General features: G+C 55.9%; 1 protein-coding gene across 1 annotated transcript; it reads right to left on the bottom strand.

The window, feature by feature from the left end:
• Positions 1 to 981: 981 nt before the first annotated feature.
• Positions 982 to 1,702, bottom strand: LOC103630350 (uncharacterized). The gene has a single exon (XM_008651413.4). It carries the CDS (start codon positions 1,506 to 1,508, stop codon positions 1,149 to 1,151), a length of 360 nt encoding a protein of 119 aa, XP_008649635.1. The 5' UTR covers positions 1,509 to 1,702; the 3' UTR covers positions 982 to 1,148.
• Between the last annotated feature and the right edge of the window lie 11,640 nt (positions 1,703 to 13,342).

Here is a 13,342-nt window from a genome sequence, read left to right as displayed (position 1 = left end):
ACATAGACAAGGAGTACCCATCTCATCTCTATAGCCAGATTAAACACTTGCTGAGGTGACAGAGACTTACCTTCAAAGATACGGCGATTTCCAGGTGACATAGAACTGTTTGAATCGAGCTAGGGAGTTTTCCAAGGGGCTTCTGGAGACGCTCTAAGGGCTAGTTTGGGAACACTAATTTCCCATGGGATTTTCATTTTTCTAAGGGAAATTAGTTCATTTTCCCTTAGGAAAATGAAAATCCCATGGGAAATCAGTGTTCCCAAACTAGTCCTAAAGACGGAGAAATGTACAGGCAGTGAAGAGAATTCACTCAGCCATAGTCTGAGTCTCATAGCTGCAGCAATTGTAAATTCGTATCTCCATGCGAATTTTTTTTATCAATGCAGATACCATTTTTCTATCTTCTTTGGTCGATACTATTATATGTCGTCGTGTTGTAGGGCAAAGAGCGTCGTCATTGGTCACTTCATTTTCACAGATCCAAAGATGGCCTAGCATGCATGTACGATAATTAGTTTCATCAGTAAAAGAAGAGATAAGTTTGGATTCTATAGTACTCAAAACAAATTTAGGAATATAAAGTTGCGCTAGCTGGAAATGGAGATTTGAGGGTCATCTGTCAGTGAGATGATGCGGCTACCGATGGCCAGCAACCTCGATCTATATAGCCCACCGACCAAGATCGCACGAAACAAACTACGAGTACTACTGTCCATCCCCTTTCGACCTTGTTTGGATACTTTGGGATTAGAGTGTTTTGGAGGGATGAGAGATGGTGTAAATCTCTAATAGATTAAATACTCTCTCAATACATGTCAATCAACTTCAATTCCACTTATTACTAGAGTACCCAAACTAGGCCTTCAGCAGCTAGCGCGTCATTTCTGGCTAGCCGTGCGAGTCATCAGAGAACCAAACAGGACAGGAGTGCACGACACCCTACCTCACCTGTCTGTCTGCTGTCTCGGCGCATGAACATGAAATGTATAATACGGTTGTACACAGTGTGTTATATATACTTATACGCATCGAAAATGCTTGTACACCAGACCACTACCACACCGCATAGTGGTCGCATTGCTCGAACCGGCCCAACACGACGGCGGTCTCCATGCCTCGTTGCCGTCAGGGAGAAATCGAAGCCATCAAGAGGGAGGAGGCCCTGCCGCTGCCGGCCTCACTGACGACGATCCCCGTCCTCCTCCACGCGCGATGAGCCTCCTGAGGTTCCTGAGGTGCCTCTGCACGGCGCGGCGGGCGCGCGCCCTCACGCCCCGGATGGCGAGTCTGAGCTTCTTCAGCCGGACGCCGACCCTTGCCTGCTTCACTCTCACCAGCGCCGGTGGCCTGCTCCTAGGCCTTACCGCCCGCGACGACGACGGCGTTGCATCGTTGAGCACCTTGTGGATCAGGAACTGCGCCCGGACGTGCGGCGCCTCCTCCGCGTCCTTCTTATCCAGCCTGTCGTAGGCGGGTGGCGGCGTTGCTGCACTCGCCGGCAGCATCTTGCACTACAAGAAAACTTTAAAGGAGTATCAGTAAGTTTAAGAGTGTACTAAGTTTAAGAGTGTGATTTTTTGCCGACACTCTTTGCCTTTTTTCTTGTAATGTTGGTTCGCGACGGCGTGGCAAGACGACGGGACCACGAACTTTTTGCACCTACATGTGTGTTGGACATGTGCTGAGTTATATAGTCGTTGTTCATTTCTTGCAGCTCCAATCCAAGCAAGTTCTGTGTCCCTCGGAAGATTGCGCGTTTACCGTACCGTACGGAGACAAAACGATGCATGGCACGGTCCGATCTTTTCTGGGCCATACTTTTGTGATTTTGTCACACTTCCGGTCCATGCATGTCCATGGGTTCAGATTTCCAACTTGTACGAATGAAGAACAGACGATGGTGACCTCTCAGCTCACTGTGATTTGAAAGGACCCTGTACATCTTTGCCATCGTTTTTGCCTTTTTGTTTACTTCCAACTCATTTCATGAGAAAACTACATTTCTTTTTTACTTGGGCCGGCCCATTGACTAAAACTAAGGCCCGTGCCTGACCTGATTTTTCGCTCTTTTTTATCAGGGTACAAGGCGACCAAACTTTATTGCGTATAAATTGTCAAACTGAAATATGGAGAGAAGAAAATCTTTACTGACCAGGGGACCCCAACGTGTTGGGCCCAGCCCAGGATAGGAGTGCATGCGCCATGCAGTGGCGGGCGATGATTTAAAGGATGGCTACTTAAAATTACTAAGGAGTAAAAAAATTTGGTATGTATAATAAATACCTTACAAAGTCTGGCTATTTTGTATTTATAATACCACAATATTTTACATACACATGATACATATCAAACAAAATGAAGTCCTAGATGAGCAGAAGATTGATAAAAACTTCCGGTAAAAATGGATTGATAAAAACCGAAATTATCCAATAACAGTGATAAGAGCCAACATTTGAAATATCTAAAGGATAATGTTATATTTGGAATTCTATCCATTAATAATTTGTATTTCAGTAACTTTTCATTGCTACAATTTATATATTGTTCCTGTCCTGATTTATAATTCATTTGTTTTTTATTAAGTTTGATCGACTCGTCTTATTTATTTTTCTGCAAAAAAAAATCAAAATATATCATATGCTATTTGATATACTAGTAAAAAATTAATAATAGTTATAAAATTTTGAATAAGACGAGTCGGCCAAACTTAAATAAAAAAGTCAAATGAATCATAAATTGGAACAACGATAGTATGATGTTTTCGGGAACTAATAACTTGGACTTGTTGCATGGTCTGGAGACTTTAGTTTTTTTGGTAGAAGTTGGATTTATGGAGCAAGAGGTTTGTTACGAGAACCGTAGGATTTGTTGAAAGCTAAAAAAACAATAATTTCACCCTACTAGGCATGTAACATGTTTGTGGTTAAAAAACAAATAAACTCCACCTACCATGGTTGAAATCCTGGTGAACGGTGATAGCCGTATCTATAGTTGTCCTAGTAACAATAACAACCGAATCGCTCTCACCACCAGTTGTACTCGGTATTGAATTCGTGATCTGTGTAGTCGCACTCTGATTGGTTGGGCAGCACCTCCCTGCTGTGGATTCTGGCGGCCCGTGCGCACAGAGGGAGTCTATGAGGAACTGGACAGGCAGGTTGTAGTGTTGCATTTGTAATAGGGGTGAAAACGGGCAGGGTACCCGAAACGGGTACCGGATATGGGTACTAATTGGGGACCATTTTTCAGATACAGATATAGATATTTTTATATTCGGGACGGATACGGGTAATACTTGGATAGTACAACTTCGGATTCGGGTCGGATACGGAGCGAGTATTATCCAATAAATACCCGGATATTCGGGTCGGATACGGAGCGAGTATTATCTAGTAAATACCCGGGTATTTGGGTTGGATACGGGTACCCGGAATTCGGGTACCCGTTTTTACTTTTTCTGCATAATAATATAGTTATAAAATCATAACTTTTACATATGAAATCGGAAGAAGATAAAATTTATATGAAAATTGTAGAGCTCGAATAGATCTATAACTTTGTAGTACAACATATTTTTGTTTAAACATATCTTTAGGCTAAAATCATTGAAATAATGTCTAAATTTATATCAAAATAATAGACTTTATCATTTTCATGTGGGGACTTAAAACTATATCCATGTGAGAATTTAGGATTATCTTTTTATAAACTAATTATTAATATTGGTAATGTATTTGCAATTTTCGGTTGACACTGCAATATTTTTATGAATTTAGTTATATTTTGATGATTTTCTACAACAAGAAATTAATAATACACCAAATAACCTAAAAAATCATGAATTTTTACGGGGGCACAACATATATCCACATATAGTTCTCAAAAACATTTGGACTATGTGGGGGACAGATATCCCCGGGTCCACTGGAAGGCTAAAAGACCTCGCAAAAGGCCTTGGACCCAATATTTCGCAAGGTCATCCCTTCGTGGGCCTGGGGAGGGACGTCTGGTGAAGTGGATTAACGCAAGATTGGATCAACTCGAGCCTAGACGGCCCGATGAATTTGAGCAGCGACCACAGCAGTGACCCGACCTTCCCGTACAGTATCCTCATGCATCGGAACTGAATGGGGATAAGTCGGCGGAATTATAGGAAGATAGGCTCAGTCGGTTCACTATTACTTAGGCACACGCTGTTATCATATCCACATGTAACGCCCCTGTCGGCGTTTCGAGACCGGGGGGTCCCTAAGCCGACGAGTGAGTGTGCTGCGTGCCCCAGCCCAGATGGGTCGAGCGCGTGGGCGAGCGCGAAGGGGGGAGAGGCGAGGTGGCCGGAGACGGGCGTGAGAGAGGTGGAAGTCCCGCGGCCTTCGTGTTCGTCCCGCGCCCAGGTCGGGTGCGCTTGCAGTAGGGGGGTTACAAGCGTCTACGCGGGTGAGGGAAGCGAGCGGCCCCAAGAGAGCGCCTGTCCCGTCCTCGGTCCCGCGCGACCAACCTCCTCTAAGAAGGCCCTGGTCCTTCCTTTTATAGTCGTAAGGAGAGGATCCAGGTGTACAATGGGGGGTGTAGCAGAGTGCTACGTGTCTAGCGGAGGGAGAGCTAGCGCCCTAAGTACATGCCAATGTGGCAGCCGGAGAGATCTTGGCACCCTGCTGGTGTGATGTCGTGGCTGTCGGAGGAGCAACGGAGCTTGGCGGAAGGACAGCTGTCGGAGCGGTCGAGTCCTTGCTGACGTCCACCTGCTTCCGTAAGAGAGCTGAGAGCCGCCGCCGTCATAGAGCTTGGGAGGCGCCATCATTGCCTGTCTGGCGGAGCTGGTCAGATGGGACACCGGTCTTGTTCTCTGCGGCCCGAGTCGGCTCGGGGTAGAGTGGTGATGGCGCTCCCTGTTGACGTGGCGGGCCCGCGCCCGAGGCCGGGCGACGTGGGGGCTCCTCCGAAGCTGGGGTCGAATCTGTCTCCCGTTGCCGAGGCCGAGTCTGAGCCCCTGGGTCGGGCGAGGCGGAAGTCGTTCGGCAGAGGCCAGGGCGGAGTCCGAGCCCTGGGGTCGGGCGAGGCGGAGTTCGTCGTCTTCCGGGGCCGAGCCCGAGTCCGAGCCCTGGGGTCGGGCGGAGCGGAGTTCGCCGTCTTCTGGGTCTTAGCCCGAGTCCGAGCCCTGGGTTCGGGCGGAGCGGAGTTCGCCGTCTTCCGGGTCTTAGCCCGAGTCCGAGCCCTGGGGTCGGGCGGAGCGGAGTTCGCCGTCTTCCGGGTCTTAGCCCGAGTCCGAGCCCTGGGGTCGGGCGGAGCGGAGTTCGCCGTCTTCCGGGTCTTAGCCCGAGTCCGAGCCCTGGGGTCGGGCGGAGCGGAGTTCCCTATGGCGCCCCTGGCGAGGCCTGACTGCCTGTCAGACTCACTCTGTCGAGTGGCACCGCAGTCGGAGTGGCGCAGGCGGCGCTGTCCTTCTGTCAGACCGGTCAGTGGAGCAGCGGAGTGACGGCGGTCACTTCGGCTCTGCCGGGGGGCGCGCGTCAGGATAGAGGTGTCAGGCCACCTTTGCGTTAAATGCCCCTGCAACTCGGTCAGTCGGTGCGGCGATTTAGTCAGGGTTGCTTCTTAGCGAAGCCAAGGCCTCGGGCGAGCCGGAGATGTGTCCGCCGTTAAAAGGGGGCCTCGGGCGAGACGGAAGTCCCTCGAGGTCGGCTGCCCGAGGCCGAGGCTAGGCTCGGGTGAAGCGTGATCGAGTCACTCGTATGGACTGATCCCTGACTTAATCGCACCCATCAGGCCTCTGCAGCTTTATGCTGATGGGGGTTACCAGCTGAGAATTAGGCGTCTTGAGGGTACCCCTAATTATGGTCCCCGACAGTAGCCCCCGAGCCTCGAAGGGAGTGTTAGCACTCGCTTGGAGGCTTTCGTCGCACTTTTTTTGCAAGGGGACTAGCCTTCCTCGGTTGCATTTTATTCCGGTGGGTGCGCGCGAGCGCACCCGCCGGGTGTAGCCCCCGAGGCCTCGGAGGAGTGGTTTCACTCCTTCGAGGTCTTAATGCCTTGCGTAACGCTTCGGCCGGTCTGGTCGTTCCCTCATGCGAACTGGCCGTAGCCCGGGTGCACGGTCGGGGCCCAAGTTCTCGGGCTGGTATGTTGACGCTGTCAACGGTTCGACCGGAGCTGGGTTTGCGAGAGCAGCCCCCGAGCCTCCGCACAGGGCGAGAGGACGATCAGGGACAGACTCGACTTTTTGCATACGCCCCTACGTCGCCTTTCCGCAAGGAGGAGGGGGGGAGTGCGCCATGTTACCCTCGATGGGCACCGAACATGGTGTCTCCGGTGAGCTGCAAGCGGGTAATCCGAGTGGACGTCCGTGCCCCGTTCGTTGGGGGTCGGCTAGGGGCCTAGAGGCACGCCCAAAAGTACCTGCGGGTGATCTGCCGGACCCTGTCCCCTGGCGACGGGGTCCGAGGGCTCGATGCCTCCCTCCGATGGGATTCCGTTACAAGATCGCTCCCGCTGGTCTCGGAAATGTCCTAGGGTACCTCGGGAGCGCAGCCCGAGCCTCGGTTATGTATCGAACGTACCCCTGGTCATCCCTCGCTCGGCGTCTGAGGCGACTGTGAACCCTTCGGGGGCCAGCCTTCGAACCTCTGATCAGTAATGGGCGCGGAGCCCGAGTAGCCTGAGGCGGCCATAGAGCCCTTCGGGGGGCTGGCCTTCGAACCCCTGACCAGTAGTGGGTGTCGGGCCCACACGATCTGAGGCGACTGTTGAACCCTTCGGAGGGCCAGCCTTCGAACCTCTGATCAGTAGGGGGGCTCGGAGCCCGGTTCCTTCACAGGGAAGGATCCTTTTCGGGGTATCCCCCTTTCCCGGTCCCTGTTGCAAGAGATAGAGAAAGAGGAAAAAAAAGGAAAAGGATACGAAATCGAACGACGTGGCGTACCTTTTTTGGCGCAGTTATTACGGCGAAGGCGAAGCGTCGTCCGCTTCTCCTGCCAGAAGCGCCGCCTGTCCCGCCGCGGAGTTAGTGCGACGGGGCGAGTGGTTGGCAGGGCGGCCGTTGCGCGTGCGCGGGCCGTTCGAGGAACGGATCACGGGCGCACCGTCTTCACTCCGTGGGAGGAGGCTCTCTTGCTGTCCCTGGATGGGACGTGAGCCTGACTGACGACGTGACTGCTGCTCCCGTCCGCCTGCCACCGTCATTACTGCCGGCCCACTTTCGGCCACATTGACCGTCGCGCCAGGCTGGCACCGCTGGGTCGTGCGCTGGGTCGCCTCGAGTCGCGGCATAGGCTCCGCAACCGAAGAGGTGCGACGGTGGCACAAGTGGTGGCGCGGTTGCTTGCAGGCAGCAACTGGCGCGCTGGTTGCGTGACGCGTGGGCCTGGGCCTCCAAGCTGGCGTGTCAGAAGTCGGAGAAGCGCGTCCACCTGGCGCGGTTGCATGCCGCCTGCATGGCTGCCCGCCCCTCCCGCCCGTCGGTCTGGGCAAAAGTGGGGGGTCGCTTGTAACCGCTGGGCGGTTGTGCGCACCACGCGCGGCGGTTTGGCTTCTTCTGCTCGGAGCCGGTCTGCATGACATGCGGGACCCAGCCCCTGAGTCGCAGGGGTGGGCCTTGGAGCGTGTTGGAGAAGACTCAGCCCGTGGCGTTTGGGGGCGCACGTAGGGAGAGTTGCCTTTAAAAGGAGGGCGACCCCTTTTGGAAGGCAACCATGTCTTCTTCCTCCCTCATGCGTCGTGTCTTTCCATCTTCCAAGCCCCCGGATGGGGGGTATCCGCCGTCTTCCCGCCTCCCCGTTGGAGGAACGCAACTCCGTGGGAGTTGGTACCTTCCAGCCATCGTTCGGCTTCAAGGATTTTTATCAGCCGGCCCGGCTGCACCCCAACGCCGGCGGTCACCCAGGATGATGACCACCAGTTCCTGGGTGGGGAAGAGCAAGCCGAGCTGCGATCTTGGTCCCACCCTCAGTTTCAAGGATGTTCATCATCCTTGCTGGGGTGGGGGCCAGGCTGAGCCGGCGCTCAACCTCCCGTGCGGGTCTGCGGGTCACCTTCTCCCGCGGCGTTCGGGGGAGGAGGCGCTCACTGGCCCTGCGGGCGGCGCGGACTTAGACAACGTGGGGCTGATCGACGGCGGGCGTCGTCACCTCCAGCGTGTCGGAGTCGTCGGCTGGGCTCCCGGCGCCCCCTCCTGCCGGAGGGCGGCTGCCGCGTCGTGTGCACGGGAGGACCACCCACGATGCCGCACGCTGCTAGGGCGGCGTTCGTGTTCTGGGGTGGCCCTGCTTTTGCACTGGGATGGCGCCCTCGCGCAGAGGCCGGTGCCCCATTCGTCTGGGAGGATTTGAGTGGGGATCTGCCGGGGGGGGGCTGGTGGCCCCCGCCATTAGCGCCGAGGCGGAGGCGACTCGAGAAGTCCCCGTCGCCGACGGGATCACCGCCACCATCCGCGCCCCGGGCCTCCGGTTCTTCGTACTTGTCCTCGCCCCTCGAGCGTCAGCGTGGGCGAGGGCAAGATTGCAGCAGCGCCCACCCTGAGGCCTGCACTGCTGCGGCTCGGCGATCCGGAGCGGGGGTTGTTGTCGTCGTAGTTGGAACGGGCGGCGGCGAGCCGCTCGTCAGTCTTCTGTTGCTCCGCCGGCCTTCCCCCATGGAGTCGGGTTGTTCGTACCTGCGGAGGGGGAACCGGAGTTCCATTTGCAATGGCATTTCGATTGCCAGTGTTTTTTGTTCATTGCGGCTGTCGAGGCCTGAACATGTATGTAATTTCGGCGCGGAGCCGTGTTTTTTCCTTATTTTCGAGCACTAAGTCTCGCCTGTTGATTATCTGAATCGCTCCACCAAGCATGAGTCGCCCCGTGTCAAGGTGACGAGTGAGGTATCCGTATCCCGGAGGCGTAGGAATCCCTCGGCTCGATCGGCCTTGTTGTCTGAGGCTCCTCCAGCTTAGTTAAAGAGACCGGCTGAGCCGCCTGCTCGGGCCGGATTCCCAGAGAAGTCCTCGGATCGCGTCGCCGTCCGAGGCTGGGTCGGACCTTGCTGAAGACGTCGTCGATGCCGAGGGTGCTACGGCCCCCTTCAGCGTGAAGACCCGAGCCTGCAGGATCAGATTGTCTTGTAGCGTGCGCCTTCTGCGGCCGCTGAGGCCAGAAAACACACCCTCGCCGTGCTTGTAAAGCCGCGTCTCTTTTCCTCTTATTCCGAGCATCTGGACTTTTTCGTCGGTAACAGGGATGTTTGTGCGGGCGAGAGTTGCTTCTCGCGGAAGGTGATGAGTGAGGTATCCGTATCCCGGAGGCGTAGGAGTCCCTCAGCTCGGTCGGCCTTGCCGCTTACGCGTACTTTCACCCGTCCATGAGGCCCTGTCTCCGATTTAGTCGAGAAAGCTAGAAGGACCGCTTCGGCAGAAGAGCTTCCGAACGTAAAGACTTGTCCGGTCCACGGAGTCACTTTATCCAAACGCGAGTTACTTATCGCAGAAGGTGATGAGTGAGGTATCCGTATCCCGGAGGCGTAGGAGTCCCTCGGCTCGGTCAGCCTTGGTTGCTTACGTGTACTCCGTCGTTTCCAGGATCCGCTTTTCAAAGTAGTCAAAAAGCACGAAAGAGATTCTGCTAAAAAGAGATCTTTTTTCGAGGAAAAATTCGACGCAGAGGGGGTCTCCCCCCTTTTAGCCCCCGAGGGAGGGTCGGACTTTGCCGAGGCGAGGCCAACCCTTCCTTGATGACTAAACTTTTGCGTGGGTGTGAGGTATATGAACAACTTGAAAACATCTTAAGGGTAGAAGCGACGTAGCTGTTTGATGTTCCAAGCGTTGCCGTAGACCTCGCCTTGATTGTTGGCCAGCTTGTATGTTCCGGGCTTCAGGACTTTGGCGATGACGAATGGCCCCTCCCAGGGGGGCGTGAGCTTGTGCCTCCCTCGGGCGTCTTGCCGCAGTCGAAGTACCAGATCGCCCACCTGGAGGTCTCGGGACCGGACCCCTCGGGCGTGGTAGCGTCGCAGGGACTGCTGGTACCGCGCCGAGTGTAGTAAGGCCTTGTCCCGAGCCTCTTCCAGCTGGTCCAGTGAGTCTTCTCGGCTAGCTTGGTTGCTTTGTTCGTTGTAGGCCCTCGCCCTCGGGGAGCCGTATTCCAGGTCAATGGGCAAGATGGCCTCAGCCCCATAGACCAGGAAGAACGGCGTGAAACCCGTGGCTCGGCTTGGCGTTGTCCTCAGGCTCCAGACCACCGAGGGGAGTTCCTTCATCCATCGCTTGCCGAACTTGTTGAGGCCGTTGTAGATCCGGGGCTTGAGCCCTTGTAGAATCATGCCGTTGGCACGCTCTACTTGCACATTCGTCATGGGATGAGCCACGACAGCCCAGTCCACCCGGATGTGGTGGTCTTCGCAAAAATCCAAGAATTTTTTGCCGGTGAACTGGGTACCGTTGTCGGTGATGATGGAGTTTGGGACCCCGAATCGATGGATGATGTTGGTGAAGAACGCCACCGCCTGCTCAGACCTGATGCTGTTCAGGGGTCGGACCTCGATCCACTTGGAGAATTTGTCGATGGTGACCAGCAGGTGCGTGTAGCCCCCGGGCGCCTTCTGCAAGGGACCGACGAGGTCCAGACCCCATACAGCGAAGGGCCAGGTGATGGGTATCGTCTGCAGAGCCTGAGCGGGCAGGTGGGTCTGCTTCGCATAGAATTGGCACCCTTCGCAGGTGCGGACAATTCTAGTGGCGTCCGCCATCGCCGTTGGCCAGTAGAAGCCTTGCCGGAAAGCATTCCCGACAAGGGCTCGGGGTGCTGCATGATGGCCGCAAGCCCCCGAGTGTATTTCTTGCAGGAGTTCCTGACCTTCGGCGATGGAGACGCATCGCTGGAGGACGCTTGAGGGGCTGCGGTGGTAGAGCTCCTCCTCATCGCCGAGCAAGACGAACGACTTGGCGCGTCGAGCTACCTGCCGAGCCTCGGCTTGGTCGAGGGGTAGCTCTCCCTGGCGGAGATATCGCAGGTACGGGGCCTGCCAATTTCGATCAGGCGTGGCCCCGCTCTGCTCTTCCTCGACGTGCAGCGCCTCGCCCTCGGGGGCCGAGGGTACCTCGGGCTGAGCCGAGGGTGCCTCGGGCTGTGCCGAGGGTGCCTCGGGCTGTGCCAAGGGTGCGTCGGGCTCGGGAGCGTCGTTGATCTTGACGGAGGGTTGATGCAGATCCCGGGAGAAGACGTCCGGGGGGACCGTCGTTCGCCCCGAGGCTATTTTAGCCAGCTCGTCTGCAGTCTCGTTGTAGCGCCGAGCGATGTGGTTGAGCCCGATCCCGAAGAACTTGTCTTCCAGGCGCCGAACCTCATCGCAGTAGGCCTCCATCTTCGGGTCGCGGCAGTGGGAGTTCTTCATGACTTGGTTGATGACGAGCTGCGAGTCACCGCGGGCGTCGAGGCGTCTGACCCCTAGCTCGATGGCGATCCGCAACCCGTTGACCAGAGCTTCGTACTCGGCCACATTGTTGGATGCCGGGAAATGGAGGTGTAGCACGTAGCGTAGGTGCTTCCCGAGGGGCGAGATGAAGAGCAGGCCCGCGCCGGCTCCCGTCTTCATTAGCGACCCGTCGAAAAACATGGTCCAGAGCTCCGGTTGGATCGGAGCTGTCGGCAGCTGGGTGTCGACCCATTCGGCCACGAAGTCCGCCAACACCTGGGACTTGATGGCCTTCCGAGGGGCGAACGAGATTGTTTCGCCCATGATTTCCACAGCCCACTTTGCGATCCTGCCCGAGGCCTCTCGGCACTGGATGATCTCCCCCAGGGGGAAGGATGACACCACAGTTACCGGATGAGACTCGAAGTAGTGTCGTAACTTCCGCCTTGTCAGGATCACAGCATATAGCAGCTTCTGAACTTGTGGGTAGCGGATCTTGGTCTCGGACAGTACTTCGCTGACGAAGTAGACTGGCCTCTGAACGGGCAATGCATGCCCTTCCTCTTGCCTCTCGACCACAATCGCGGCGCTAACCACCTGAGTGGTTGCGGCGACGTAGACCAAGAGGGCTTCTCCATCAGCTGGGGGCACCAAGACAGGCGCCTTCGTAAGGAGCGCCTTCAGGTTCCCGAGGGCTTCCTCGGCCTCAGGGGTCCAAGCGAAACACTCGGCCTTCCTTAAGAGGCGGTACAGAGGCAGACCTCTTTCGCCGAGGCGTGAGATGAAGCGGCTCAGGGCCACAAGACATCCCATGACCCTCTGTACGCCTTTTAAGTCCTTGATGGGTCCCATGCTGGTGATGGCCGCGATCTTCTCCGGGTTGGCTTCGATGCCTCGCTCGGAGACGATGAACCCCAGGAGCATGCCTCGGGGCACCCCGAAGACACACTTCTTGGGATTGAGCTTGACTCCTTTCGCCTTGAGACATCGGAATGTCACTTCAAGGTCGGAGAGGAGGTCGGAAGCCTTCCTTGTCTTGACTACGATGTCATCGACGTAGGCCTCGACTGTGCGACCGATGTGTTCGCCGAACACATGGTTCATGCATCGCTGGTACGTCGCGCCCGCATTCCTCAAACCGAACGGCATGGTGACATAGCAGTACATGCCGAACGGCGTGATGAAAGAAGTCGCGAGCTGGTCGGACTCTTTCATCCGGATTTGGTGATACCCTGAGTAGGCATCGAGGAAGGACAGGGTTTCGCACCCAACAGTGGAATCCACGATTTGATCGATGCGAGGCAGAGGGTAGGGAACCTTCGGACATGCTTTGTTGAGACCAGTGTAGTCTACGCACATCCGCCATTTCCCCCCTTTCTTCCTCACAAGCACAGGGTTGGCAAGCCATTCGGGATGGAATACCTCTTTGATGAACCCTGCTGCCATTAGCTTGTGGATCTCCTTGCCAATCACTCTGCGCTTCTCCTCGTCGAATCGGCGAAGAGGCTGCCTGACGGGTCGGGCTCCGGCCCGAATATCCAGCGAGTGCTCGGCGACATCCCTCGGTATGCCGGGCATATCCGCGGGACTCCACGCAAAGACGTTAGCGTTTGCGTGGAGAAAGTCGACGAGCACTGCTTCCTATTTGGGGTCGAGCCCGGAACCGATCCGGATCTGCTTGGAGGCGTCGCCACTGGGGTCGAGTGGGACGGCCTTAACCGTCTCCGCTGGCTCGAAGTTGCCGGCATGATGCTTCACATCTGGCACCTCTTTGGAGAGGTTCTCCAGGTCGGCGATGAGGGCCTCGGCGTACTCCACGCACTCCACGTCGCATTCGAACGCGTGTTTGTACGTGGGGCCGACGGTGATGACCCCGTTGGGGCCCGGTATCTTTAGCTTCAGGTATGTGTAGTTGGGGACGGCCATGAACTTCGCGTAGCATGGCCTTCCCAGTACCGCG

The sequence above is a fragment of the Zea mays genome, chromosome 6, assembly GCF_902167145.1.
Source record: "Zea mays cultivar B73 chromosome 6, Zm-B73-REFERENCE-NAM-5.0, whole genome shotgun sequence".
NCBI classification, from domain to species: domain Eukaryota; kingdom Viridiplantae; phylum Streptophyta; class Magnoliopsida; order Poales; family Poaceae; genus Zea; species Zea mays.
The sequence above is the reverse complement of the archived record's forward strand: the minus strand, read 5'-3'. Positions and strand labels throughout refer to the sequence as shown.

Bases quoted from the DNA above. Each gene is read 5' to 3' on its own strand.
- LOC103630350 (XM_008651413.4), bottom strand. From the start codon at position 1,508: ATGCTGCCGGCGAGTGCAGCAACGCCGCCACCCGCCTACGACAGGCTG.